This window comes from Castor canadensis, chromosome 15 (assembly GCF_047511655.1).
Source record: "Castor canadensis chromosome 15, mCasCan1.hap1v2, whole genome shotgun sequence".
Lineage (NCBI taxonomy): Eukaryota > Metazoa > Chordata > Mammalia > Rodentia > Castoridae > Castor > Castor canadensis.
This window is the reverse complement of record NC_133400.1, coordinates 18,375,345-18,401,628: the sequence shown is the minus strand read 5'-3', so window position 1 is coordinate 18,401,628 and position 26,284 is coordinate 18,375,345. Positions and strand designations below refer to the sequence as shown.

Here is a 26,284-nt window from a genome sequence, read left to right as displayed (position 1 = left end):
AGCAGAGTGTATTTGTATACCTGTTATGGTGGCTACTTTTTTTTTCTGGTAAGACTGGGATTTGAACTTGGCTTCGTGCTCACAGATCAGGCACTCTACAGCTTGAGCCAAACCTCCTGGTTATTTTGTATATGGGGTGGGGGGGTCTCATGAACTATTTGCCTGACTGACCCCGCACCATGACCGTCTCCATCTCAGCCTCCCAATAGCTAGGATTACATGCATTAGCCACCAGTGCCCGGTGACCTCTAGGAATAATATTTTCAAACTGATTTATGAGGGAAATCATCATAATCAAAGTTCATGTTTCTTATTAATTATATTTGGGTCTTCAGCTCATGTTTTATTCAGCCATAACTTACTCTAAGGCTGACTAAGCTTCCTTCTCAAAACTTTTCTCAAATCCACAACTTGAGAGGAGGAAAGAATCTGATTCTGGGGCATGATGCTTGCAAGATGCTTAAAAAAGTAGCCCAGCAGGGATGAGCAGATTTCTCTGCTAGACTTTATGAAAGCAGTTTTGTACCTCTATAAACATACCTTTATCATCTTGACAGTCCGTGTTGAGTTAGCTCCTTGTGAGAGAAAGGCCTGTCGTTGGCCACATGGAGCTGGGGTTGCAGCTCTGTGTCCAGGCCCTGAGGACTTTCCCTGCTGTGGCTCTGTTTCAGGAAAGGCACATGATCATGCACAAGCGTACCCACACCGGGGAGAAGCCTTACGCCTGCAGCCACTGCGACAAGACCTTCCGCCAAAAACAGCTCCTCGACATGCACTTCAAGCGCTATCATGACCCCAATTTTGTGCCTGCGGCCTTTGTCTGTTCTAAGTGTGGAAAAACATTTACACGTCGGGTAAGGGTCAGAATGTAACTTCCCATTATGGTTCTTAATATCACATTCTTTTTTTTTTTAATTTTTATTTTATTCATATGTGCATACAATGTTTGGGTCATTTCTCCCCCCTTCCCCCCACCCCCTTCCTTACCGCCTCCCCCCTTACCGCCCCCCCCAATATCACATTCTTAATCTTCTGCTGCAGATCAAAGCAATATTTCCACTGAAGTTACAAATGTAGAAATACTCCATTTGGAAAGGATCAGTCCCTATCTCAAGGTTTTCTGTCCATGTGTGCACCCTTCCACTGATTGGGACCACAGTATCTTTGAATAGTCTGATGATGTGAAGGAATTTCCTTTGAATTGAAACCTGCACCCCATCCCACTCCTAGCTAGCTTGATTCTGTCCTGTGTCTTCCTTGTTGCTTGTGTTAGCCAGGTCTGCACAGGCTAAGAGCTGGTCTGATACTCCCCTGTCCCTGTCTGCAGGCTACTGAACCTCCCCTCAGAGAACCCAACCTTACCTTCTGAGGAATTCTCCTGTCTTCTCCCTCTCTGACTGTTCCACATTGAGATCTCTTTCCCCTTAATGCAGGGAACATATTCAGGACATAGTTAGCTGATAACAGAACTTTCAGTTTAAATATAGACTCCCCAAGTTCTGGTTTTATTGGAAAAAAAACAGAACTTCCAGTCTGAACTTAGCTTTTTTAGTAGTGTGAAACAGGTTTGTTCCTTTTGTCAGAATACCATGGCAAGACATGCTGATAATTGTGCTGGTCCAGATGGTGTAGAAGGGGAAAATGGAGGAGAAACAAAGAAGAGCAAACGTGGAAGAAAAAGAAAGATGCGTTCTAAAAAGGAGGATTCCTCTGATAGTGGTAAGTGACTTGTTTCTTGATTTGGTTACATGTGGCAGATTTTAGAGCCCTGTTTCAAGTAGATGTATGTGCAGGATATAGTAGACATGTCACTCTTACTTCCTTTAAACGTCTAATCTTGCTAATGTCTGTTTACAACAGCAGCTGGTTTTTTCTGGGACAAATCTTCTTTTCTCCATGGCATTCCACTACTTATTAATACTTTATATGCAGTATTTAGTTAATGCCAAAGTAAAGTTAATATCTTTATTCAGTTTATTCAATTTAGTGATACTCCAGGGCCAGGAGAATTTCTTTTCTTAACTTTCATGTGTGAGCAGTGACTCTTAAGGACATAAAGAAGATTGCTGAAGCTTTTTTTTTTTTTTTTTTTTTTGTTTCTTTTTACATTGAACTCAGGGCCTCACACTTGCGGGCAGGTTCTCTACCACTTGGGTCACTCCACCATTAAGCATCTTGACTTATAGTTTGACTGCCTGTGTCAGCCTAGTCTTCAGGTGGTTGATGAAATTGGTGAAAACCAGCCATTCTCTTCCTATCTTAATCTCTGCACCTATCACTACCCTTCCTGCTCTCTACTAGTGGTGCTCTTTGGTGTGATATTTGCCTTTCTAGTCATGAGATTTAGACACAAGGTATTCCTAGAGGTGCTGAGCCTCACAAAGGGGGAGAGAGGGAGAATGGGTCCTTGTAATTTGGATCCACGTTTGATTACACAAACATGTTTAAAAGTGTTTAGATTTGGGGCTGGACATGTGGCTCAAGCACTAGAGCACCTGTCTAACAAGTTGGAAGCTCTGACTTCAAACTCCAGTACCACCAAAAAAAAAAAGTGTTATATTCTATAACCTGTGGGTACCTGTGAGTACTTGGGCTCTTGGCACCCCAGGTAGAAGGCATGTCTGTGAATAAAGATTGATGATCTTGAGGGAAAATGTTGTAGAGAGTTGTGTATTGGGGAATGTACTTCCCCAGAAGCACCATCAGGCTGGGGAGATGATAAATGGTACCCTAATACTTCTAAGAATTCCTTATATTGTCTTCTCTATTAGTTAGTAGAGCTAGTGGAGAGGGGTTGGAATTTTTGTAAAATGAACCAGTGAGAGAACTTCAGTTACTTTGTATACTTTTATTATAGAACATGCTCATTAAAGAGACTGAATTTTCCAAAATACTTGTTTTGTTTATTTTAACAAAGGAAGTCTCACTTTTCAGACTTTTTCTGGGAAAATATACTCATCTAGTAAGTATAAGAATAATGTAAGCTGGGCATAACAGCATATGCCTGTAATCCTCTTTAGAGCCTTAGGCAGGAGGATCTTGAGTTTTAGGCCAGTCTGGGCTACATAATGAGACCCTAACCAACCAAATACTCAATTTTTTGCCACCTTTTTGGTTTTGTTTCTTATTTTTTCCTTTTGGTAGTGCCAAGGATTGAACTTGACCTCACACTAAATTATATCTCCAGCCCTATTTTTGCCTTTTTAAATGGAAAGTCTATAAAAGCACACCAATTTTTCTGTAAGTCTTTGTGGAATCCCTTCGTTTGGCTAAGACATTATTACAAAGAACTGGTGAGAATACCAAGAAATGTTAGAAGACCCAAAATACTACCAGGGATGGCAGTAGCCTTGAGCTTTGGGATTCCTGTAGTTGCTCTTAGTTGCAGAGCCTTCTGCTACTTTGTCTCATGTCCTTCCTTCCCCTGTTATTGCCTTGTTCATGTCTATGGTTCATCTCCAGCAAAACTAGCTTCACTCACTAATTGCACATTGCCAGAGCATCTTTAAGTTGAAGAGATTATTGACAGTTTCTGAGAGTTTCTACAGTTCTTCCTTTTGTCTTATGCACTGCTGGTTTGGTTTAGGGCCTTGTACCTCTTTATACCCCCAGAACATTGAAGTCGGTTAGGACTCCATCCCATTGCTGACAAGTCACTGCAGTGTTACTTGTCCCAGTCCAGAAGTTCTGCCTATTGGTCTTCTAAGAAGCAGAGATTGACCAGCAAATTCTGCTATTTTCAAGGTTTTTGTTCTGTTTTGTTTTTCCCAAAATCTCTCCAAGCCAATAAGCCTTTGACTCTCTTCACCTTCTTTGTGTGCTTTCCCCCCAATTCTGACCGAATTTTAGTTTTCTGGGCACTGGGCCAACTCAGGCCATAGGGTGTTTGAATAAGTTCAGTAGGGAAACAGCTTGTTCTTGACACAGTGCCACCTGCCAGTGTGTTCCCCACATCTTCATTTAGGATTTCAGTCACTTGAGAAGTGAGGCATTTTTGTCCTGAAGATCAGACATTTGAAGACCCTCATTGAAGACCCTCAATCTCTAAGTTTAAACATTTTGTTCCAGAGAAAGCTAGTGTATGTTAATAATCAGTGCTTTTTATGGAAAGCAGACAGTGTACTTTAGTGCCACAGTAATGGGCGAGGGCCAACCAAGAACTCTTTTGCTGCTTTCTGGTGTAGACAGAATAGTCCAGACTGAAGTTAAAGGCTTGAATTCTACCTATGGTGGCTAGCTGAACCTTAGAAATCACTTAGCTTCTCACCTTGCCTATAAACGAGACATAACACTTCTTAGTAAATGAAGTAATGAAACCTAAGTGGAAATAGAGGGACTTTTAAAATTGTGATATACAATATAAATAAAAGCTGTGTTTGTGTAGAGTGCTAAATTCTTGGGCATGATTACATGTATTGCCATTATTCTTTTAATCTTCAAGTCACTGTTCAGCAGGTTGAGAGTGCTACAGAGATTATCCAAGGAAACACCGAGTCGGTATTCATGTGTCCCAGGTCACATGCTCAGTAAGAGATCTGAGACTCAAATCCATATTATCTGGCTCCTTGTCAGTATTCTCTCTGTAGCAGTTCCCTCTCTTTTATATACTACTTGTTCTACCAAGGGTAGATAGTTCAGGCATTAGAGAAAAGTAATTAAGAATTACCCATTAGGTCTGGTACAGCTGGGAATTATGTTTAAACTTAGAGATATTGGCCCTTAAAAAGAACAGTTAGTAGTACCAGAAGAACTCTTGCCACTTAATCCTAGAAACAGGACATGCAGCACATCAAGAATTCCTGTCTTTGGCCTGGCACCAGTAGGTCACACCTGTAATCCTAGATACTCAGGAGGCAGAGGTCAGGAGGGTTGCAGTTCAAAGCCAGCCCCAGACAAATAATCTGGGAGACTCTATTGAAAAAACCATCACATAAAAGAGCTGGTGGAGTGGCTCAAGGTGTAGGCCTTGAGTTCAAACTCTAGTACCGCAAAAAAAAAAAAAAAAAAAAAAAGCAAAACACCTAACACCAGTGGCTCATGCCTGTAATTCTAGCAACTCAGGAGGCAGAGATCAGGAGGATCTGGGTTCGAAGCCAGCACTGGGCAAATAGTTCATGAGACCCTATCTCAAAAAACCCATTGCAAAAAAAAAAGGGTTGGCAGAGCGGCTCAAGCAATAACAGCACCTGCCTAACAAGTGTGAGGCCCTGAGTTTAAACCCCAGTCGCACCAAAAATAAAAGAAAACAGCCAGGCACCAGTGGTTCATGCCTGTAATCCTAGCTACTTGGGAGGCTGAGAATCAGAGAATCATGGTTCAAGGCCAGCCTGGGCAAATAGTTCATTAGACAGCCCCCATCTCCAAAATAAGAGCAAAATGGACTGGAGGTATGGCTCAAGTGGTAGAGCACCTGATTTGCAAGTGCTAAACCCTGAGTTCAACCTTATTCCCACTCAAAAAATTCAGAAGAACTTCAGTCTTTTCCTTCTCATGGGTACACACACAATCAGAGATAAGCAAAACCGCATCTCAGGCTTAGTGTCCTGCTTTATCCTCATATAGTAAAGGGAATATTTGTTTTTAATTTCAGCTTAAACACCATTTTGTGGTTTGTTATATAACTAATAAAAGACGAGTTGCCTCTAATAATTTGAAACTCAATATTAGGTCTAAAGCTAAAAGAAAAATAACATCCAGTCCACATAAAATGTGAATAATAGTATTTAAGATGATTTGCATAATTCTCCCAGTTTACCTTCTCAGTGCTGATAAAATCTCACAAAAGCATCTTTTGAAAAAAACAAAAACAAAAGCATCTTTTGGAGGGACCTTTCTTAGTAAGTGAAATTAATATGTAATGAGACTTCACTCACAGAATATGTAATTAGTTTTCTTTTTCTTCTACCACTTGTCTTTCCCCCCCTCCCCCCTTCTGCACTTCCTGATTTTATGGGAAGAAAATGCTGAGCCAGATTTGGATGACAATGAGGACGAGGAGGAGCCTGCGGTAGAAATTGAACCTGAGCCAGAGCCTCAGCCTGTGACCCCAGCCCCACCACCTGCCAAAAAGCGGAGAGGAAGACCCCCTGGCAGAACCAACCAGGCCAAACAGAACCAGCGTAAGTTACTTCCCTCTGCTCAGTAGGCTGGCTTATTTTCCTATCATATGAAGGAGCCAGAAGGGTCTGTGTTCTCAGAAAGTTGGGAACTAAGCCAGGAGACAAGTTAAGGTAACACTGGGAACAAACTCTCAGGAAGTGATTTTCTAGAAGTTTTTACGGAGGAAATCTCTAAAGGCCTATTGCATTTCAAGGAGAAAAAGTCCTGAGTAGAATGGTAGTTTATGTTCTACAAGATAGAATGTGGGCGGTTTTTGCAAGACAACCAAAGTCACAGTCAGCTGGCAGAATTGATGTGGTAATGAATATAAAGGAGCCAATTTTCAGAGATAGAGGGATAAAGCAGTTTGTATATTGATATTGCCCCTCTGGAGAAATTTAGGGTTATGGATATAAGTGCCGACTCCCTGTTCTATGACAGGACACAGGGGAGGTATTTGCCTTCCCTGCCTACCTCATTCCACAGGTAGGCTCTGTACTTTCCTACTCAAGTGACTCTAGATCTCCTGGGAGCTGTCCTTTAAAAAAAAAAAAAATTGCAGGCTTTAATCTTTATGCAGCACTGGGGATTGCTAGGCAAATACTCTACCACTTCATCCACACCCACAGTCCATCTTTTTTTTTTTCTTTTTTTTGTGGCACTGGGGTTTGAACTACGGGCCTCACGCTTGCTAAGCATTTGCTCTACCACTTGAGCCAGTCCACCAGCCTAATCATCTTTTTTTTCCCTAATGTTCTCCCTGAGCCCCCGTATTTAGATGCCCATCACCAGAAAAGGAGGTTAACTCTAGATCCTTCAGCCCTCTTATTTCACTACACACTTGAGTGAACAAACCAGCAGGAGGGCCCTGTGGAAGTGTGAGAGAGCTGTAGAATAAAAAACATCACCTACATCATACACTATGTGAAGTATTCTTAATCTTGAGCTGTGTGGAATTTAGGGGGTTTTTTTGTTTGCTTGTTTTTATTGGTAGGGCTGAGGTTTGAACTCAGGGCTTCACACTTGAAAAACAGGCTCTCTACCACTTGAGCCACACTTCCCAGTCCATTTTACTGTAGTTACTTTGGAGATGGGGGGTCTCACAAACTATTTGCCCAGGCTAGCCAGGAACCTGGATCCTCCTGATATCAGCCCCCCAGGTAGTTAGGCTTATAGGTGTGAGCCACAGGTGCCTGGCATTTTTGTTGGTGGTGGTTTTAGGGTTTGTTTTTTATTTGTTTGTTTGTTTTCCCCTGCCCCCGTGAAGTCCCATAAAGCCCAAATTTATAACATAAAGGAATCTAAGGATTTTAATGTGCAAGCTGAGAGGCATATGAAGATAAATGTCAGTATGTTTCCTTTGGCAGTTCCTAGCATATTGGGACCTGATTTTGTGTATGGCCACATTTTAGGCCCTTGATGTGTTTTTTTTTTTTTTTTTTTTTTTTAATAACCGCCCCCTCCCTCTTCCCCCCACCCCCTTTGATGTGTTCTTTTAATTGACCTTCTCTGCATCACTGCTAAGGCTTTCCTATAGTGCTGCCATCCCATTCACAAAGACCCTTATAATCCCTACAGGCTTTAATGTACCATTTGTTCTTTTCGTGCTCTTCTTTGCCAGCAACAGCCATCATTCAGGTTGAAGACCAGAACACAGGTGCAATTGAGAACATTATAGTTGAAGTCAAAAAAGAGCCAGATGCTGAGCCTGCGGAGGGGGAGGAAGAAGAGGCCCAGCCAGCAGCCACAGATGCCCCCAATGGAGACCTCACACCTGAGATGATCCTCAGCATGATGGACCGGTGATGACAGGGCCTCACTCATCACCAGGACTGTTTTGGGCTGTGTTTAAACGGCCTGAATCTTAAATTTTTCTCCCTTCTTTCTTCTTTTGGCTTTGGGAAAAGCATCATTTTACACCATTTACACCAAACATACTGAGAACGAAAACTTCAAGGATGATGTTAGAAAAATGTGATTTAACTAGAACTTGCTGTTTGATGTTAGCAAATCATGGAATGTTCTGAGTCCCTGAGGGTTTACTGTGAAGTGCTGAGGACAGTGTTGATGCCTAACTAGTTTTCTTAGATGGAAACAGAGACATTGAACCCTCTCTTGATTTAGTAAACCACTCCAGAATGGCCACGGGTTTCCCAAAGTTCTTTGGTCTTCTTCCCAAGAGAGTTTTTAATTGTAAATGCAGACTTGGGAAGGACTTAGACTTTTAACCTGTTTTTTGCTTTTGCTTTTCCCTGACTCCCTTTGCTTGGAGTCAGCTGCACACCAGTAGTATGGCATGCTACGATCAGTTTCTGTCCTGAAAGCTTTGCCTCTTTCTTGGCAAAGTTTCTGGTATGGTCAAGCTTGTAAATAACTTTTTTTACATTTTAATCTTTTCCATTAATTAAGAGGTTGAAAAGAAGTGCAGTGTAAGAAAACCCAGCATTTTAATTACTTGCAAATTAAGTTGCCACGGACTAGGTGGTGTATAAATGTTGACAAAGAATCGGATTACAATCATGTAGCAGAAGAGCACCCAGTCTGCTGCCCGCTAGTCACGGACACCAGTGTGGAAAGGTGATTTGCAGCCCATGGAGCCAGCATTTGAACCTTTTACAATTAACTTTCAGTTGTGATTTCCCATCAACATTTTCTTTGCTCTGTTTGTAGCTGAATGTTGTATTTTATAAATCTTCTGTTTAAGTCAGAAGGGTAATTATGAATGGGTCACAGCAGCCCTTACAAGCTGGGCCAGAAATTTTCACTAGGTCAGTAATTTAAACTTTGGATCTGCAAAAAAAAAAAATAATAATGTGAAGCAAAACCAACTTAAAAAGTGATTCTTGCACATGAACTGTCACATGTTTAAAATGTGTTTTTTAGAAAGCCTCAGTCTTAACTGATTTCAAACACTTTTCTTCTGTGTATTGCTTTTAAGAGAGCCATCAGTTAGCTATCAGACTCTAGGTTGATGCATTTTGTACTTAGCTGTACTGTGTGATATTTTTCATTATTTTAGGACGCCAACATGAGACCTGTAATAAAATATGTAATGGGGTTGAAAGCTGGGGAGGTGGATCTACTGCTGTACAGCTAATAAATCATAATGGATTAACAGGCACTCTGAAGACTCCATCTGGCATGATTCCTGCCTGCTGGGGGCCCAGAGGGGCCTGTGCTTAACTCCAGACTGTGCAGGCCTTTGCTTTCTCAGGAAAGCTCTTTTCCCTGACATAGCCCTTCCTCTGCAGCAGACAAGTAGGAGATCTTGACAGATGACAGGATATTGAGTGCAACCTGCTGCAAGTTTTACTCCCCAAAATTGTATGTTGAGTAGAGAGGCAAGTGAGTAGACCATTGCTAGCCTCCATGGTCTACCTTACAAATGCCTGCCCCATGCACAGAGCAGGGGTGCCCAGAGTTGCCTAGAGTAGAAAGGGTCATTGGGAAACTCTGTCCTTGGGATCCTGACACAATGAGGGCAGGGATCAGCCAGGTTCAAGGGAGCAGAGAGAAGTTGGGCCGAACCTCCCCTAGACAGGATTATTTGAAAGATAGCCACCAGGCACTATGAGGACAGGCTCGTAGATAGCACAGCCGCTCATTAGCACCACAGGATGATGGTGGCCAGGAGTTGCGTGGTATTGGGAAATGTGTTAGTGAGAACTCATCTTGCTCTGACCAGTTCACCTAACAGTTCTAGATAGATTGCTTTGGCAAGCCCATTATAGCTGAAAGTTTTTTGGTGTTTTTTTTGGGGGGGGTTTTTTTTGTGTGTGTGTGTGTGATGGGTTTTTTCGGTAGTCTCACAAACTATTTGTCCCAGCTGGCTTCGAAGCACAGTCCTCCTGATCTCTGCCTTCTGAGTGAGCCACCAGCACCTAGCTTTGAAAACTTTTTTTTTTTTTTAAACAAAATTCCAACTTACTGGTTTTCAGTGAAAAGTAACAAAGGACAAGATAGCTGTATGCAGCTCGGGGCTGGCTTGCACTGTCTGTATAGTTGGGTCTCTGAGGAAAACATAATGGTGGGTTTCCTAAGCTTTGGGGTTCTGGGCCAGGCAGTCAACTCTTACAGTGAATGTGTATTAGTAGCCTCTAGCTGTTGGAACATGAATTCTCCGACCCAACCATGGGCTATTCCACTACCAGAATTGTTTTAAATGGGCATATAACTTTTAGCTAAAACTAGAAATATTTTTGAAAGTCTCAGAACAGTGGGGCTGAGTTCATCATAGCTTGATTCTGACTATATTCCAAATTGAAAGTTTTAGAAGTGAGTTTTCTTTTGGCTGGGATGGGGCAAGAGAAGTGACATTCTGATGGAACTCAGGCGGAAAGGGATCCTGTTGCGAAGTTCATTACACATTCTGTGTGACTCCGTTAAATACAAACCCTCCAGCAGCAGAACCAGTCATCACCTCTATTCCTTCACCGAGAGAACTTTGGATGGCAAATTCCTGAACCAGTCTGCAGCTTCCTTCCTCAGTATTAAACCTCAGCTGGGGCTAAAGTAAAGAAATAACATGTTTGCTTTTCCATGCCTGGGCCGTCATTAGCCTTGTTCATTGCTTCTCAGCTCAGTAGCATCAGGATCTTGTCTTTTAAAACCGCCTCTTTTGGGCTAGGCTCAAGTCGTAGAGTGCCTGCTAGCAAGCATAAGGTCTTAATTCAAGCCCCAGTATCATGAAAGGGGATTTGGTGGGGTTGGGGGGAACAAAAACCTGTTTAAAAGGTGCCCTTGCCCTGTGCTATTCAGCAGGTCAGCAAGCAGGACTGTTCTTTTGAGAGCTTCAGCATCTGGGCACCATGGCATGGTAGGCTTGTCCAGAGCAAGCTGACATTCTCACCTCAGCGAAGGAATCACTCATTTGTAGGAGGTATTGGTCTCTGAGACCAGTTAGGTTTGTTTTGTCACTACCACTGTGACCAGCAGCAGCTATGTGGCTGGGGCACACACCTGTCTCAATCTCCATGCAGGTTCTGGCTTCCTCAGCAGTCCCTGCCTACCTCAAGCACTTGCCAGGCACAAGGACTGACTCGCCATGCACAAGGACTAATCCTGCTTGTGTTGCTCCTGGCCTCTGTCCTGCCTGGGAGCTGCTGCAGCCCTTTGAGTCACTCCATTTCATTATTCTAAACAGAAATACCAGGCTGGCACTGTGGCCCTAGTGGTAGAACACCTGCCTAGCAAGCATAAGGCCCAAGAGTTCAAACCTTAGTACTGCTAAATGAAATAAAATCCCAATAAGATGGGTTTTCTGTCATTCTGTTTTGAAATCTCAGGGTTGCCACAATAGGCTTGGCAAATGCCAGTGCTGAGTGCCAAGTACTGTTGTGAGCACTTAAAATACTGATCTTTGGAGCAGCACTCAGGTAGGTTAATAGCTCCTGCTTACAAAAAGGAGGTAAAAGACCAGTGAGGTCAAGTAGCTTCAGTGTTAGAATTCAGGCCCTCTGCCTTCAGAGCCTCCATTCTTGGCCATACTGTGTGTGAGTCTTAGTTGTCACCCTAAAAGCTGTTTACAGGGCTGGTGGAGTAGCTCAAGTGGTAGAGTACCTACCTAGCAAGTGTAAGGACCTGAATTCAAACTCTGGTAGCACAAACAAAGTAAGGAAAAAAAAAAAAAAAAAAAAAAGCTGTTCCAGGTTGATTTAGAGTCTAGATCTCAATCCAAACTCTCCCTTCAGTCTGAGAGGTGGTAGAGCATCTTCTGGCCTTTGCAGGAGTTCTCTATTTGCATCATTCTCTCCAGCCAAGTCCTCCCATCATCCCTTAACTGACACACCATGTGCCCATTGCTTAAGGGGGTGAAGCATCCCCCCAAGTTGTTAACTACTTTCCACTTTGTGCCACTCTTGATGGAACTTAGCAATGGGAATTGTGTTTTTGTTTTTGGTAGAACTAGAGTTTTAACTTGGGGCTTCATGCTTGCAAAGCAGAAGCTCTACTGCTTGAGCTTCACCTCTACTACTGAGCCACACCTCCAGTCCGCGTATTTTTTTTTTTTTTTTGTGGTTTCTTTGTGGTCCTGGCGATCAAACCCAGGCCCTCTTACAAGCTAAATAAGCGCTCCATCACTGAGCTACATCCCAGCCATTTAAAAAAAATTTTTTTTTGGTGGTATTGGAGTTTGAACTCAGGACCTCATACTTGGTTGGTGCTCTACCACTTGAGCCACTCCGCCAGCCCATTTTCATGTTGGGTATTTTCGCGATAGGGTCTCTTGATCTGTTTGCCCAGACTGGCCCAGAACTCCTGGGCTAAAGTGATCCTCAGCCTTAGCCTCCAGAGTAGCTGGGACTAGGACTGTTTTTTGCGGGGGAAGGAGGGATTCATGTCTGGCGGGTGCTCCCACGATCTCTAAGCCCTAAGGCTGGGCGAGGTAGCTGGAGATGAGAAAAAAACCCAAAAGACCACTGCCCAGTATGTGGTCTTTCCTACTTTCCTGGACTTTTCATCTCTGCCTGGCCGAGCTGTGGGCAGGGTAGACGGCTGCTTCCTTACCTCTTAAGTGGAGTTTAAGTAGTTTGTAATGGAAGAGCGGGGGAGGGGGGCGGGGGGGGGGAGTAGAACCTTCCTGTGAATTCTCAGCATGCTTCTGGCTGGCAGACCTCAACCCCATGACTCCCTGACCCTCCCAGCCCTGGAGACTAGCCTACCTCAGTGGATCCATCCCCACACACAGAAGGGCTCCCATGTACCTGGCCTTTACCTGTGAGGCACTTCATGCCTTTCTCACTCCAGTTTCTTGGGGTCCTGACCGTACCTTTTTTGTTTTTTGTTTTTGTTTTGTTTGTTTTGAAACAGGAGTCTTGCCAGGTAGCCCAGGCTGGCTTCGACTTTACAATCCTGTTTCAGCCTCCCTAGGGCTGGGATTACAGGCTACCACACCCAGGGCATCTGGCGTTTTTGTTATTCTTGGTTTTTAAATTCCTTTTCAAAAGTTGGTGTATCCCCCGGCGGAGTACGGACCTCAAGTTCGGAATAACTGGGCAAGACCCGGGGTTGTGGGAGATGGGGTGCTCATTGCTGAATAGATACTCACCTCCCCTTCCGCTGGGCACCTGCTTCACCTCCCCAGCCTGGGCCTTGAAGGGGAGGACCAGGGTGGGCGGCAGGGATCCTCAAGTGGGCAGCGCCCTCTGCTGTTCGCGGCAGGACATGCGGGACAGGATGGAAATAGGGCGCAAGAAACCGCAAGAGGCACGCGACACCCGCGGTCCTCTTGGCTACACCACTCCCCACTCCTATGTGTACCCTGCGCGACCGGGCGGGCGGACAGCTGGGACTCGGCCCCCCTCGCACAACCCCGATCCCGGGCGAGCTCTTGGTCCGCGAGACTGGGGCGGGGAGAGGCCGGGCTGGGGGCGGCCTGGCAGGAAGCGGCGCGTACCTTCCGCTGTTAGAGGAGCAGGTGGCTGCAGTGCGGCCCCGGGCCCCAGGCTTCCTGTGTGCGCACCCGCCGGCTGCTCTTTCCCGCCAGAGCTCACTGGGCCACCCCAGACGGTCCGGCCCTATGGCCCAGACCCCGGACGGAATATCATGTGAGCTGCGAGGTAAGCTCTGGCCTTCCCGCCCACTTGGCTGGGAGGAGACAGCGAGGCCCCAAACCAGAGGTCCACCTAGCGCCCTAGGGGACTCGGCCAGAGGTTCTCTCTGCCCCTGTGAAGGGCCAGTGTCCCCCAGTCCACTCCATTTCTTCCTTAGCTAGTGGGTAGATGAGCCCTTGGCATCTAGCCTGGCACAGACCATGGGCGCGAGTGGCCCTGATGGAGTATCAAACCGACCCAGCAGGCTGTCCTTCCACAGGCGAGATCACCAGGTTCCTGTGGCCCAAGGAGGCGGAACTGCTGCTTAAAACCTGGCTACCCCAGGAGGGTGCAGAGCAAAGTCATGTCTTGGTATGGTGGGCAGGAGCAGGGCCCAGAAGGGCAGGGTAGTGGGGGTCCAGCACAAAGTCTTTTGTTTTGCCCAGAGTGTCAGGCTCTGTCTCCCCCAGGCACTGCTGCGATGGAGAGCCTACCTGCTCCACACCTGCCTCCCGTTGAGGGTGAGTCCAGGGCCTGGAGTGCCCCTGCCCTATACCCTCCAGCCACTTTCTTGGCAAAGGGCTGCATGTAGAGGGCTGTCCTTCAAACAGCACCGGGTTCCCAGAAGCAAGCAGGCAGGAGGGGAGTTTGGGCAGGTCTGGCCCTGGGCTTCAAGCTGTACACACACACACACACACGCGCACACACACACACACACACACACACACACACACACACACACACACACACACACACACTGAGCTCCCAGTCCAGGTATGGTGGGGCACACCTGTGATCCTAGCACTCGGAGGCTTAGGCAGGGGGATTGAGAGTTCAAGACCAGCCTGGACTACATGGCTAGACCCTGTCTCAAAAACAAAAATCCCTGGGTTCCCATGAGGGTGGGGCTTAGGGACTTGGTCCCAGCTGATCCAGGAGCTCTCTAGGTGGATTGCACGTTCAGCTACCTGGAGGTCCAGGCCATGACACTACAGGAGACACCTCCACAGGTGAGAGATCTGGTATACCGCCTGGGCCTACAGTCTTGGTTTTCACCCCTTACACATGGAGCTCTGGAAGGGATGCCAGCTGTTATACATGGATCCAAACCCAGCAGCCCTCCTCTCCCAGGTCACCTTTGAACTGGAGTCCCTGCCTGAGCTGGTCCTGGAGTTTCCTGGCGTGGCTGCCCTGGAACAGCTGGCCCAGCATGTGGCTTCAGCCATCAAAAAGGTTTTCCCTCACTCGATCCTTGGGTGAGGCCTGGCAACTGCAAGGGTCTGGAGGAGGGAACAGGAGATGCTCTGGATGGATACCAGGGGGCTGCTCTCAGGGGCTAGAAGTTCCTTGCCCCTTCTCCTTTCTCCCTTCCCCAGGAAACTATTCCTGAAGCCCACACCCCCCTCAATGTTGGCTCGGCTGGAGAGAAGCAATCCCTCAGAGTCCACAGCACCCAGCAGCCCTTGTGGTGAGTGCCAAGGCAGGGCCACATAGACCTAGCCTGCTCCTGCTTAGCAGCCCAGACCCTTGAAATTGGGAGACTCCCAAACTGAACAGAGCTACTTGCATCACAGCCACCACCTAGCCTGGGTCTGATCTTCCTCAATATCCGACTTGTCTCTCTTCTTTCTTCCATCATAACCCTGGCACCTCCCCCCAGGTGGCTTCTTGGAGACTTATGAAGCTCTGTGTGACTACAATGGCTTCCCTTTCCGAGAGGAGATTCAGTGGGTGAGAACAGGGCCCTTTCTCGGGGGTTCTGGAGACATCTGGTCCTCCATGTGTGATAAACTTCTCCCTACTCTTCATGGTCCCAAGCCAGCTGTGAACACTGTCTTCCCATCCAGGATGTGGACACCATCTACCATCGGCAGGGCTGCCGCCATTTCTGCTTGGGAGACTTCAGCCACCTTAGCAGCCGGTACGAGGTCTTCCAGGATTGGGAAGGGAAGAGGACGCTGGGACCCATATTCCTGGGCTTCAGCCTGTCCATGGAGGGGATGCTGAATTCACCCTCTGCCCTTCCCCCCACCCAGGGATCTGGCCTTGAGTGTGGCTGCCCTGTCCTACAACTTATGGTTCCGGTGTCTCTCCTGCGTGGACATGAAGCTGGTGAGGGTATAGGGCAGGTTGTGCCAAGAGTATGGGGGCTTGGGTGCAACCTAGTGAGCCATGACTCTGCTCTCAGAGCCTCGAGGTCTCAGAACAGATTCTGCACATGATGAGTCAGTCATCCCACCTGGAGGAGCTGGTGCTGGAGACCTGTGGCCTGAGAGGGTGAGGGAACAGGGTGGGACTTGGGGAGGAGTGTCTGGGGCTTGTGGTTGGGGGCTAATGGCCTAAAGAGTGCTTGAAAGCCAGGAACAAAGTTTCATGACTGGGGTCTTGGTCCTCAGAGACTTTGTCCGGCGACTGGCTCAGGTACTGGCAGGACACTCAAACTCTGGGCTGCGGGAACTCAGCCTGGCCGGGAACCTGCTGGATGACAGAGGTATGGACTGAGCCAGGGGAACCCTGAGGCAGGCAGCTGGGGGAGATGAAGCTTACAGAGCTTCCCCATCCCCAGGTATGGTTGCGCTTAGCAGACACCTACAGCATCGTCCAGGAGCCCTGAGGAGACTCAGCCTAGCGCAGACAGGGTTGACTTCGAGAGGTGGGCAGGAGGACCATGTGGTGGAGAGGGGTTAGGGGGCCTGCCTGAGTGCTGAGCTACATTCTTCATTTCCTCCAGGAATGAGGGCTCTGGGTGAGGCACTGGTCACCAATGCTGGCTTTGACTCTATCCTGACTCACCTGGACCTTTCTGGGAACCCTGGAGCCCTGGGAGCCTCTGAGGACAATGGGGTGAGTGGCTGTCTTCAGGGTTTGAAATTGAGATTATCACATGCTGTAGGATGTCAGGAAGTCCTAAATTCCTGACCCCCGTCCTCCACCTCGCACCAGGGCCTCTACGGTTTCCTGAGCCGTCCTAATGTTCTCCAGCACCTGAATCTTGCAGGCACTGACACCGCCCTAGACACTGTGAGACGATGGTTGGGGGCGGGGTAATGTGGGGAGATGATCTGCGGGGTTCAGTAGCTCAAGCAGGGTGGACTGAAGGGCTGGGCGGGATCAGGGAGAGCTCGGTCCTCCTGCCTGTGTAGCCAAGACCCTTCTTCCGCAGCTCTTCGCAGCACTGTCTGGGGGCTGCTGCTCTAGCCTCACCCACCTCGACGCTTCAAGAAACGTCTTATCCCGCACGTAAGGGGGACGAGTCCGGGCGGGCGAGGCTGCCGGGGGTCGTGTGCTTGCACCCAAAGCCCTCTTCTACTGTTGCCCACCCCAGGAAGTCCAGAGTCCCGCCATCTGCGCTGCAACTCTTTCTTAGTCGCGCGGGGAAGCTGCGGTACCTGGGCCTGGCCGGCTGCAAGCTGCCGCCTGATGCGCTCAGGTTAGTGTCACTGCCACGGCCACACGCTCCCGCGCGCGGGGACCTCCACCTTGAGGCCGCTTCTGTTGCCTTGCCCCTTTCCTATAGCACCAACCTCCCCAGCTTTCTGATCCTGCCTTCTTAGTATTCGTTCGCACCCTGGGCCCCCCTTTCCCAGCTCCCGCCATCCCCATGACATCCTCTCCCAGGGCCCTTTTAGATGGCCTCTCGCTCAACACGCATATCCGCGACCTGCACCTGGACCTCAGCGCTTGTGAGGTGAGCGCTCCGTCGTAGAAGTGAGCATGCGGGGACCTGACACATTGGGAGTGAGGCTGGGAGGCGGGGAAGCAGGCCTGTCGGTCGCTGCTCCTCCCCATCACGGCCTGAGTGTCTTATCGCGCCCCAACTCCACCTCCAGCTGCGTTCTGCGGGTGCGCAGGTGATACAAGATTTAGTGTGCGACGCGGGCGCCGTGAGCTCCTTAGATCTGGCGGATAATGGTGAGGCCGCCAGGGAACCCATCCTTCCATTCTACACTTAATTCCCAATCCCCACTCCGCCCCGGCAGCATCACTTTGTACATCACCCCCAGGCTTCGGCTCAGACATGGTGACTCTTGTACTGGCTATTGGGAGGAGCCGATCCCTGAGACATGTGGCGCTTGGAAGAAACTTCAACGTCCGGTGCAAGTGAGCCTCCATCCCGTTCCTGGGCCTCTCAGATTGCACCCCACCACCCTAGTTCCCCCCTCAACAGCGGTCCCTGCCCACAGGGAGACCCTGGATGACGTCCTGCACCGGATTGTTCAGCTCATGCAGGATGATGACTGTGTGAGTTCACTGGGCCTTGTGGGGTGCTCAAACAATACCCTTTTTGACATCTGATTCTTGCTTTCTCAAACCCTGTGACCCATCCCCCTTGCTGACCTTCTGACTCCAATCATCAGTAGCTTTCTCTTAACCCCAGCCCCTGCAGTCTTTATCCGTGGCTGAGTCGCGGCTGAAGCTGGGCACCAATGTCCTGCTCCAGGCCCTGGGCACCAATCCTAACCTGACAGCGCTGGATATCAGCGGCAATGCCATGGGGGATGCGGGAGCCAAGATGCTGGCCAAGGCGCTACGAATCAACACAAAGCTCCGGTGGGCGGGGTCATCAAGGGGTGGGATGTATTAGGCTAAGGGGCGGGGTTAAAGGAGCAGGCCCAGGGCAGAAAGAAGGGATAACGCTGATGGGTTGAGTGGAGCCTTGGGGGAGTTCAGTCCCCCTATTGAAGCTGGGTCTGGCCTAGGTCTGTGATCTGGGACCGGAACCACACATCTGCTCTGGGCCTGCTGGACGTGGCACAGGCCCTGGAGCAGAACCACAGCCTGAAGTCCATGCCTCTTCCACTGAATGACGTGACCCAAGCGCAGCGCAGCCGCCCGGAACTGACAGCACGTGCAGTCCATCAGGTGAGGGGCCTTTCCTGCCTGTCCTTCTCTGAGTCGTGGCTCTGCCTCCAGCCATTTCTCAATATCCCTTTCCTCCAGATCCAAGCTTGTCTCTTGAGGAACAACCGCGCGGACCCCAGTACTTCAGACCGTGTATCCCGCCTTCATCCCTTTGGTCTGGTCTCAGATCGCTCAGAGCAGGTCAGTGCCCTCTTCTCCAACCTTGAGTACCTTGGGCTCCTCCTTGAGTCCAGGGTGCCTGAGTCCTCTGTCCTAGACAATTCCTTCGCCTGTCTCCTTGGTCTGGAGACAGCCAAACACTCCTGAAATAGCTCCCCAGATAACACTATTGGCTGCCTTACTTTAGGCATGTGAACGGGCTCCCCTGTTAAAGACAGGAGTATTCCCTGGCTTGCGCCTTTAATCCTAGCTACTCAGGAGGCAGAGATCAGGAGGATCGAGGTTCGAAGCCAGCCCTGGGCAAATAGTTCGTGAGACCTTATCTAGAAGAAAAATTCACTAAAAAGGGCTGGAGGAAGGGCTCAAGTGATAAGAGCACCTGCCTAGCAAGCGTGAGGCCAGTGCCACCAAAAAAAAAAATCCTCACATTTCCTAATTATAGCCCCATCTGTCCCTCCCATTACCTCACCTTTTTGAGATGTTCCCACTTCTCTGTCCCCAAGTCCCATTGCTGTCTTGGACTGAGGGCCTGGCTCAAGTGGTACAGTGCTTGCTTAGCATGCTTGAAGTCCTGGGTTTAATCCCCAGGACAAAAACAAAGAAAAAAAAACCCCAAATCCTGCTTATCCTGCTTCTCTTCTAAGCTCCAGAGCCCAGACACCTTGATTCAGACATCCTGTGGGAGCTTCACACTCTGCACATCTCCCACAAACCCCATTCTCTATCCTGGAACCCAATTTCCCTGGTGCCCACAACCACCACGTGCTGTGGAAAAGTTTGAGTGTCCTTCCAGGCCCTCCCTGGCCACATTGACACATCCTCATTGGTCCCTCCTCTGAACTACCTCTCAAAAATGCACTCCTCACCCCCACAAAACTATCCTTTGCTTTCTGGGTCTCTCCTGCATGGCTCCACACTCCTCTTGTTCTCTCTCTCTCTCTCTCTCTCTCTCTCTCTCTCTCTCTCTCTCTCTTTCACACACACACACACACATATACCCCTATCCTTTTATGTGAATGGCAGTTCTGGGAATTTAGGAAGTAACAAGTCCCTAAAATGACCAAAAGGAAGAAACAGTGCTGTCTTTGAAGGTTCCTAGTGACTGGCCTATGTGGCTTAAGGACTTCGCCTACCGTTGTCAAAGACCCTCCTCCCAAGGGAGGCAGTCATGGTCAAAGAAATTGGAAGGGTGGGGCAAGACTGCGACTGATCCTTTATAACCCCCACAGGAAGTGAATGAACTGTGTCAGTCAGTGCAGGAGCATGTGGAGCTGCTGGGCTGTGGGGCTGGGCCCCAGGGTGAAGCTGCTGTGCACCAGGCTGAGGACGCCATCCAAAATGCCAACTTCTCTCTCAGTGTGAGCACTCCCTCTCCTATAATGAGGACCTTTCACCTTTTAGTCACATGTCCACTTGCGACTCCTTTTCCTCCTTGGCCCTCAGGTTCTTCCCATTCTATATGAGGCTGGGAGCTCCCCAAGCCATCACTGGCAGCTTCGTCAGAAGCTGGAGGGCCTCCTGGGACAGGTGGGTGAGGTCTGCCGCCAGGACATCCAGGTGAGAAGCTATTCCTGCTCAAGACAGCCCCACCTTCATATGCAGGCTTGACTGTGATACCCCTCAGTCAGTAGAAGCTCTGTGAAGGTCACAGCCTCAAGCCAAAGAGCCTTGGCCTTAGCCACACCCTCACCATGCTCTAACCTTTGTCCAGGACTTCACTCAGAGCACACTGGACACAGCAAGGAACCTCTGCCCACGGATGTTTCAGGGACCTGGCTGGAAGGAGCAGCTAGAAGTGGTCCTGGTAGGCTCAAGAGGCCTCCCAGAGCTGCTCCCAGAGCAGTTGTTACAAGATGCTTTCACTAGGCTCAGGTAGGCTGGGCAGGACTGGGCTGGGCAGGGTAAGAGAGCTACTAGTATTATAACCACTACCCTCTATTGCCCTCAGGGACATGCGGCTGTCGGTCACAGGGACCCTAGCAGAGAGTATTGTGGCTCAGGCTCTAGCAGGGCTGAGTGCAGCCCGGGATCGACTGGTGAGGGGGAGCTGTGCACACACAGTCACCTGACCATTCACCTTGCTGGGGCTCTGTAATGTCTTCTGGGGTCCATCTAGCCCGGGGCTACTTTAAAGTTTCCTTAGCCCTGCCCATCTTTGAGTGGCCTGGTATTGCAGGTGGAGAGTCTGGCTCAGCAGGCACCAGTGACAATGCCCCCTACCCTGCTGAAACTAGACGGAAGGAGGCCCCGCTCCCTTGGGCCTGGGGAATTGGAAGGTCTACACTTCTCTGAGGAGAAGGAAGAAGAAAATGAGAAGGTAAGTGGTCCTAGAATTCCAGGTCTAGAACTTCAGATCTTCCCATCTTGCTCTGGGGTGTGGGAGATGAGGTTGTACCCCTCACCCAGGCTGAAGTTGTACGCTTCTCACCAGAATGATGACCCTCCGTGGAAACTGCCTGAACCCAGCCACCGTCTTCACCTCGTCCCCTCCACCCACAGTAGGTTAAAGCCTAGAGGGGGAAGAGAGTTTACTCCAGTGGGCAGAAGCTGGGCACCTGAACACCCAGACACTCATTCAGCCCTGTCCTGGGTACTCCCTAACCCTTGCCTGGTCCAGGCCAAGACCCAGAGCAACCTGCAAAGCTCGGGTCTGCTGTGGTCAGCACCGAGTGGGACCTGAACAGACCAAGGCCGGGACACCATCTCCCCAGCCTGCCCGGCTCCTTTCCCTAACCCTGGAACGCGCATGCTTGGCAGCAATGAGGAGCCGCGCGCACCCGGGGCCGCGCTCAGCACCACGGACAGCGGCGGCGGGGGAGGGGCTGGCAGCGTAGCCGGGCCCCTCCCCGAGCCCTGGGCGGGCCCGCCGCCCTGCCGCCTCCACTGCCACCTCCCCGGCTCGGCGCTTTGCTCTTCTGGTGCTCTTGCCTCAGGTGCTGCTGAGGAAGCGGAGCCGGAGCCCGAGCTGGCGGCTCCGGGAGAAGATGCGGAGCCTCAGGCGGGGCCGTCTGCTCGCGGCTCTCCGAGTCCCGCTGCCCCCGGGCCACAGGCCGGCCCTCTGCCTCGCATGGACCTGCCACCAGCCGGACAGCCCCTGCGCCATCCAACCCGGGCCCGGCCGAGACCACGCCGCCAGCACCACCACCGCCCGCCGCCGGGGGGCCCCCAGGTGAGACCCCTTCTCCTCGACTCTGGTTTGGGGGTCATGGGTGACCCGGCCGCACCTTACGGGTGATGGCAGACAGGGAGGCGGGTTGTGGGGGCCCCAGGCCATTTGGTCGTCCCGGCTTCTTCCTGGCCACCCCCACCCCAGGCCATGCCGATGTGGCTTTTGTGAGAGGTACGCCTGGGTGGAGGACTTCTCGAACTGGTCCGCTGTTCGGGTGGATGTGTGAGAGAACGCGTCTGTCTTGCCTTCTTCCCCGGTTATTGAAAGATGCTGGGCAGCCAGGCAGGAGGACAATCCTGTGTCTGCTGCGTGTCTGGCGGATGTATGTGTGGGCTGGGTACCGGGTGGGGGCAATGGGCACTGGCAGAAGGCGAGGAGAAGCCGGCCTGAGGCCCCTCGAGGGTCTGACGCAGCAGCCGGCGCCGCTGAGCCGGCAGCAGGCCCGGGGTGGGGGGGGTAGGGGGCTGAGGGTACTGCAGGGAAGTGTTGGGAGCAGAAGGGGTGGCAAGTATTTTGAAACGTGTGACCCAGGGGTCGTGTGAGTGCTAGCTTGCTGGTGACCAGATGCTTAGGGCATTCACACCGTGGGAACTGGGTGTATGTGCCGGGGCAGCAGCTGGAGGGAGTCTGAAACCCAGAACCTCTGTCCAACACTGGACAGGGGGAGGGCTGATAGCAGCAGCTCCCTAGGACCACCTCAGCTCCAGCAGGTTATCCAAGCCTGGTTTCTGGGTGCGGGCAGGAAGCCACAGTTACACTCAGTACTGACTCCTGACCTCCATGTCTCTCAGGTGCCCCCAGCCCTGCCGCAGGAAGGGAATGGGCTCAGTGCCCGAGTGGACGAGGGTGTGGAGGAATTCTTCTCCAAAAGGCTGATCCAACAGGACCGCCTGTGAGTGAGGGACAGTTGTCTAGCCAGGAGAGGGTGGGATGCAGGTGGGCTTCCTCACTCACTCCTGATTGTCCTCACAGCTGGGCCCCCGAGGATGACCTGGCCACCGAGGGGGGTGCCACTCCTGTCCCTCGTACGCTTCGAAAGAAACTGGGCACCCTCTTTGCCTTTAAGAAGCCTCGTTCAACACGGGGTCCACGGCCAGATCTAGAGACCAGCCCTGGGACAGCTGCCCGTGCCAGAAAAACCACACTTGGGGACCTGCTGCGGCCACCAGCCCGTCCAGGCCGTGGTGAGGAGCCTGGAGGAGCTGAAGGGGGCACCAGTAGCCCTGACCCTGCCCGCAGGAGCCGGCCTCGTTACACACGGGAAAGCAAGGCCTACTCAATGATTCTGCTACCTGCTGAGGAGGAAGAGGCAACACTGGGTGCCAGACCTGACAAGGTGAGGCCTGGTGACAGGATGAGGGCTTTTTTGAAATGGAAGGTAGTGGGCTTTTTCCTGACTTGGGCATCTCTGTCCCCAGCGGCGGCCCCTAGAGCGAGGAGAAACAGAACTGGCTCCATCCTTTGAACAGCGAGTACAAGTGATGCTGCAGAGGATTGGTGTAAGCCGGAGCAGCGGGGGAGCTGAAGGCAAGAGGAAGCAAGTGAGTTGGTGGTGGGGGTCACGAGTGTGAAGTGAGGGGACAGGTGGCATGTGGCAATCTGTGAGTGACATATGTGACCAGAAGGGAGGAGACTCATGACACAAATAGATCTGTCAGTTACACTCTCTTCCACCTCAAAATAGTGATTGAACTTTTTTCTCTCTTGGCTTCTACTCTGACTCAGGTCACTGATCTCTCCTCCTAGGGCCTGGGAAAGTTCTTTCTCTGCAGGTCTAACAGAAATCTGATCTTGTCTCCTATACTTGAAAAAGCAAGTCTTCCAGGGCATTCCTCTGGAAACTTTGTCCATGCTACAAAGTCCTGTGAAGCCTTGACCCCCCAGCCCCCTTAGATCTCACTACTCTCCTCCCTTGGGGTACCTCAGAACCTTCTCGTGTGGTAAGGGCTGGACCCCGTCTGTCCTGCATCCAGTCTCATCATGGGTTATACCAGGTTCCTCCTCACCCATCCCTGCAGTTCTTCACGGGCCTTCTTTGACTCTTTCATGGCCACCCTATTAATGCCACTCTGATCACTGTCTCTGTTAAGAACCATAGTCCTGCTAGGTACTAGTGGCTCATGCCTGTAGTTCTAGCTACTTGGGAGGCTGAGATTGGGAGAACTGTGGTTTGAGGCCAGTTCAGGCAAGTAGTTTGAGAGAACCCATCTCCAAAATAACCAGAGCAAAATGAACTGGAGGTGTGGTTCAAGTGGTAGAGCACCTGCTTTGCCAGTGAGAAGCTCTGAGTTCAAACCCCAGTCCCACCAAAAAAAAAAAAAAAAAAAACCACAGTCCTATGCACCAACCACTTAACAGCTTTTTAGAAAGAAAACATATGAGCTTGGTGCCGGGGCTCACATTTGTAATCCTAGCTATTCAGGAGGCAGAAATCAGGAGGATCGAAGTTTGAAGCCAGTCTGGGCAAACAGTTCGAGAGACCTTATTTTGAAAATACCCACCATAAAAAGGTCTGGTGGAGTAGCACAAGGTAAAGGACGTGACTTCAAGTCCCAGTACCACAAAGAAAAAAAAAAAAAAAAAGTGTTTGAGGCCAACTTGGGCAAAGTTGCTGTGATCTTATCTCAAAAACAAAATACAAACAAAATGGCTGAAGGTATGGCTCAAGTGGTAGAGCACTTGCCATGTGGGAAGCCCTTGGTCCAAGCCCCAATACTACACACACACAAAATATTTGTTGGGTGTAGTGGTATAATAAATTTGTACCCCCAGCACTCAAGAGGCTAAGGCAGGAGGATTGTGAGTTTGAAGCCAGCTTGAGCTACACAGTAAGACCCTGGCTCAAAAAAAAAAAAAAAATCACCGTATTTACGTGTCTAGAATGTGCATGCATGTTTCTGTGTATTTGCTATCAAAGACTGAAAGCTCTCAGAGGGGTGGGGACTGGGTTTGCCATGTTCTTGCTCAGCTCATGGTGGGCATTCTGTGGCTGGGTTATAAGAACAACCATAAACAAAAGGACAAGGCTAGGTTGAAGGGGGGCAGGGCTGGAGTTTGACTGCCTTATTTCCTACAGAGCAAAGATGGCGAGATCAAGAAAGCTGGCTCAGATGGTAAGTGGAACTCTTGGGTAAAGGGAACATTATTTAGAGGGAGAAGGTATCCTTAGAGTTAGTCCCCAAGGCATGTGCTCTCCTGGGGGAGGGGAAAGGACTCATCTCTAACGTCTGGTGTCTGAGTCCCTAGTCCCACCTTGCAGGTGACATCATGGACAGTTCCACAGAGACTCCTCCCATCTCAATCAAGTCCCGCACCCACTCTGTGTCTGCTGGTGAGTGAGGGCCACTGAGTATGTTAGGGGAGGTGCAGGGATGGGCAGGAAGGGGTCAGATGATTACTCAGACTCATCTCCAAGGCATGGCTCAGGTCTTAGCTGACACCCTTCTCCCTGCAGACCCCTCATGCAGACCTGGCCCAGGGGGTCAGGGGCCTGAATCCACCACCTGGAAGACACTGGGGCAGCAATTGAATGCAGAACTCAGAGGCCGTGGTTGGGGCCAACAGGATGGTCCAGGCCCCCCCTCTCCTTGTCCTAGCCCAAGTCCCCGAAGAGCCAGCCCTTCCCCAGATGTTCTGGGCCTCCCGGAGGACCCCTGTCTGGGCTCCAGGAATGAAGGTAGGCAGGCACCCCACCCGTTACCTTAATCCTGGGCTGGTGACTAAAGGTGGGAGGCAAGGGCTGGGTGGGAGCAGCTGTCAGGAGCAGACCCTGATACCTCGGCCTCCCCTAGATGGCCAGCTGAGGCCACGGCCTCTCTCAAAAGGGCGACGAGCAGTGTCTGTGCATGAGGACCAGCTCCAGGCCCCTGCTGGTGAGGGAGATACTTCCATGTGTGCTTGAGTGTAGGAGATGGGGGAGGCTGGGCTCCTGGGCTTCCACTGTGGTTCTGGTCTCTGGTGGAGAGGGCCAGCAGTGGTGTAAGACTAGCCCCGGCTCTGTCTCCCAAAGAGGAACCCCTGCCGGGGTGGGAGGACACAGGATAGGAAGTTCTGAGGGAAATAGCATGTGTATGCTCTTGTGTGCCCTGGTCATACGGAGAGGGACTGGGGGTGGATAGCAAGCCTTTCTATATCTCTTAGAACGGCCCCTGCGGCTGCAGCGCTCCCCTGTCCTCAAGCGCAGGCCAAAGCTCGAGGCACCCCCTTCCCCAAGCCTAGGTAAGTGGGGGCCAGGGTCAGTTGGGAAGGTGACAGGATTGCTCAGCACAGCCCTGACCCTTCCTCTCTCCCTTCACAGGATCTGGCCTTGGAACCGAACCTCTGCGCCCACAACCCACAGCGTCCCCCAGCCCTGAGCAGAGCTTACCTTCCCCAGTCACAGACCAAAGAGGCGGCGGCCCCAACCCCTGATCCTCTCCTCTCCTGCCGCATGAGATTATTTTATTAAAAAACTTGAAGGAAA

General features: G+C 50.3%; 2 protein-coding genes across 9 annotated transcripts in view; both read left to right on the top strand.

The window, feature by feature from the left end:
• Positions 1-9,220, top strand: part of Ctcf (CCCTC-binding factor) — a 58,751-nt gene extending 49,531 nt beyond the window's left edge. For 3 of the 4 annotated variants that reach the window (XM_074055836.1, XM_074055837.1, XM_020171113.2), the window contains 4 exons: positions 672-854; positions 1,584-1,719; positions 5,958-6,119; positions 7,721-9,220. In XM_074055836.1, coding sequence (XP_073911937.1) covers positions 672-854; positions 1,584-1,719; positions 5,958-6,119; positions 7,721-7,905 — 666 coding nt within the window. In that variant the 3' untranslated portion in view covers positions 7,906-9,220. The remainder of the gene's footprint in view (positions 1-671; positions 855-1,583; positions 1,720-5,957; positions 6,120-7,720) is intronic. The other variant, XM_074055838.1, reaches the window with a different exon arrangement.
• Positions 9,221-13,289: 4,069 nt separating this feature from the next.
• On the top strand, positions 13,290-26,257 carry Carmil2 (capping protein regulator and myosin 1 linker 2). 5 transcript variants are annotated; one of them, XM_074055826.1, is made up of 39 exons: positions 13,290-13,658; positions 13,912-14,003; positions 14,102-14,152; positions 14,579-14,641; positions 14,763-14,887; positions 15,008-15,099; positions 15,292-15,362; positions 15,479-15,552; positions 15,668-15,743; positions 15,820-15,908; positions 16,028-16,122; positions 16,198-16,284; positions 16,363-16,475; positions 16,575-16,652; positions 16,795-16,871; positions 16,957-17,061; positions 17,250-17,319; positions 17,462-17,543; positions 17,636-17,732; positions 17,816-17,873; positions 18,073-18,182; positions 18,332-18,494; positions 18,573-18,674; positions 19,883-20,011; positions 20,097-20,210; positions 20,365-20,525; positions 20,602-20,689; positions 20,830-20,970; positions 21,085-21,151; positions 21,587-21,822; positions 22,614-22,714; positions 22,795-23,158; positions 23,241-23,363; positions 24,899-24,935; positions 25,082-25,153; positions 25,277-25,498; positions 25,614-25,694; positions 25,963-26,040; positions 26,120-26,257. In XM_074055826.1, exons 1-39 carry the CDS (start codon positions 13,352-13,354, stop codon positions 26,230-26,232), a joined length of 4,404 nt encoding a protein of 1,467 aa, XP_073911927.1. In that variant the 5' UTR covers positions 13,290-13,351; the 3' UTR covers positions 26,233-26,257. The 5 variants fall into 5 exon arrangements, with proteins under 5 accessions (XP_073911927.1, XP_020026705.2, XP_020026704.2 ...); XM_020171116.2 differs by having other exon boundaries at positions 18,010-18,182; XM_020171115.2 differs by lacking the exon at positions 25,614-25,694 and having other exon boundaries at positions 18,010-18,182.
• The last annotated feature ends 27 nt before the right edge of the window (positions 26,258-26,284 follow it).

Excerpts from the sequence above, each read along its gene's own strand:
- Carmil2 (XM_020171116.2), top strand. The coding sequence starts at position 13,352 with ATGTGTACCCTGCGCGACCGGGCGGGCGGACAGCTGGGACTCGGCCCC. Across the intron at positions 15,553-15,667 it reads TTCAGCCACCTTAGCAGCCG|GGATCTGGCCTTGAGTGTGG; the intron begins GTACGAGGTCTT and ends CCCCCCACCCAG. Across the intron at positions 18,495-18,572 it reads CAGCACGTGCAGTCCATCAG|ATCCAAGCTTGTCTCTTGAG; the intron begins GTGAGGGGCCTT and ends CCTTTCCTCCAG.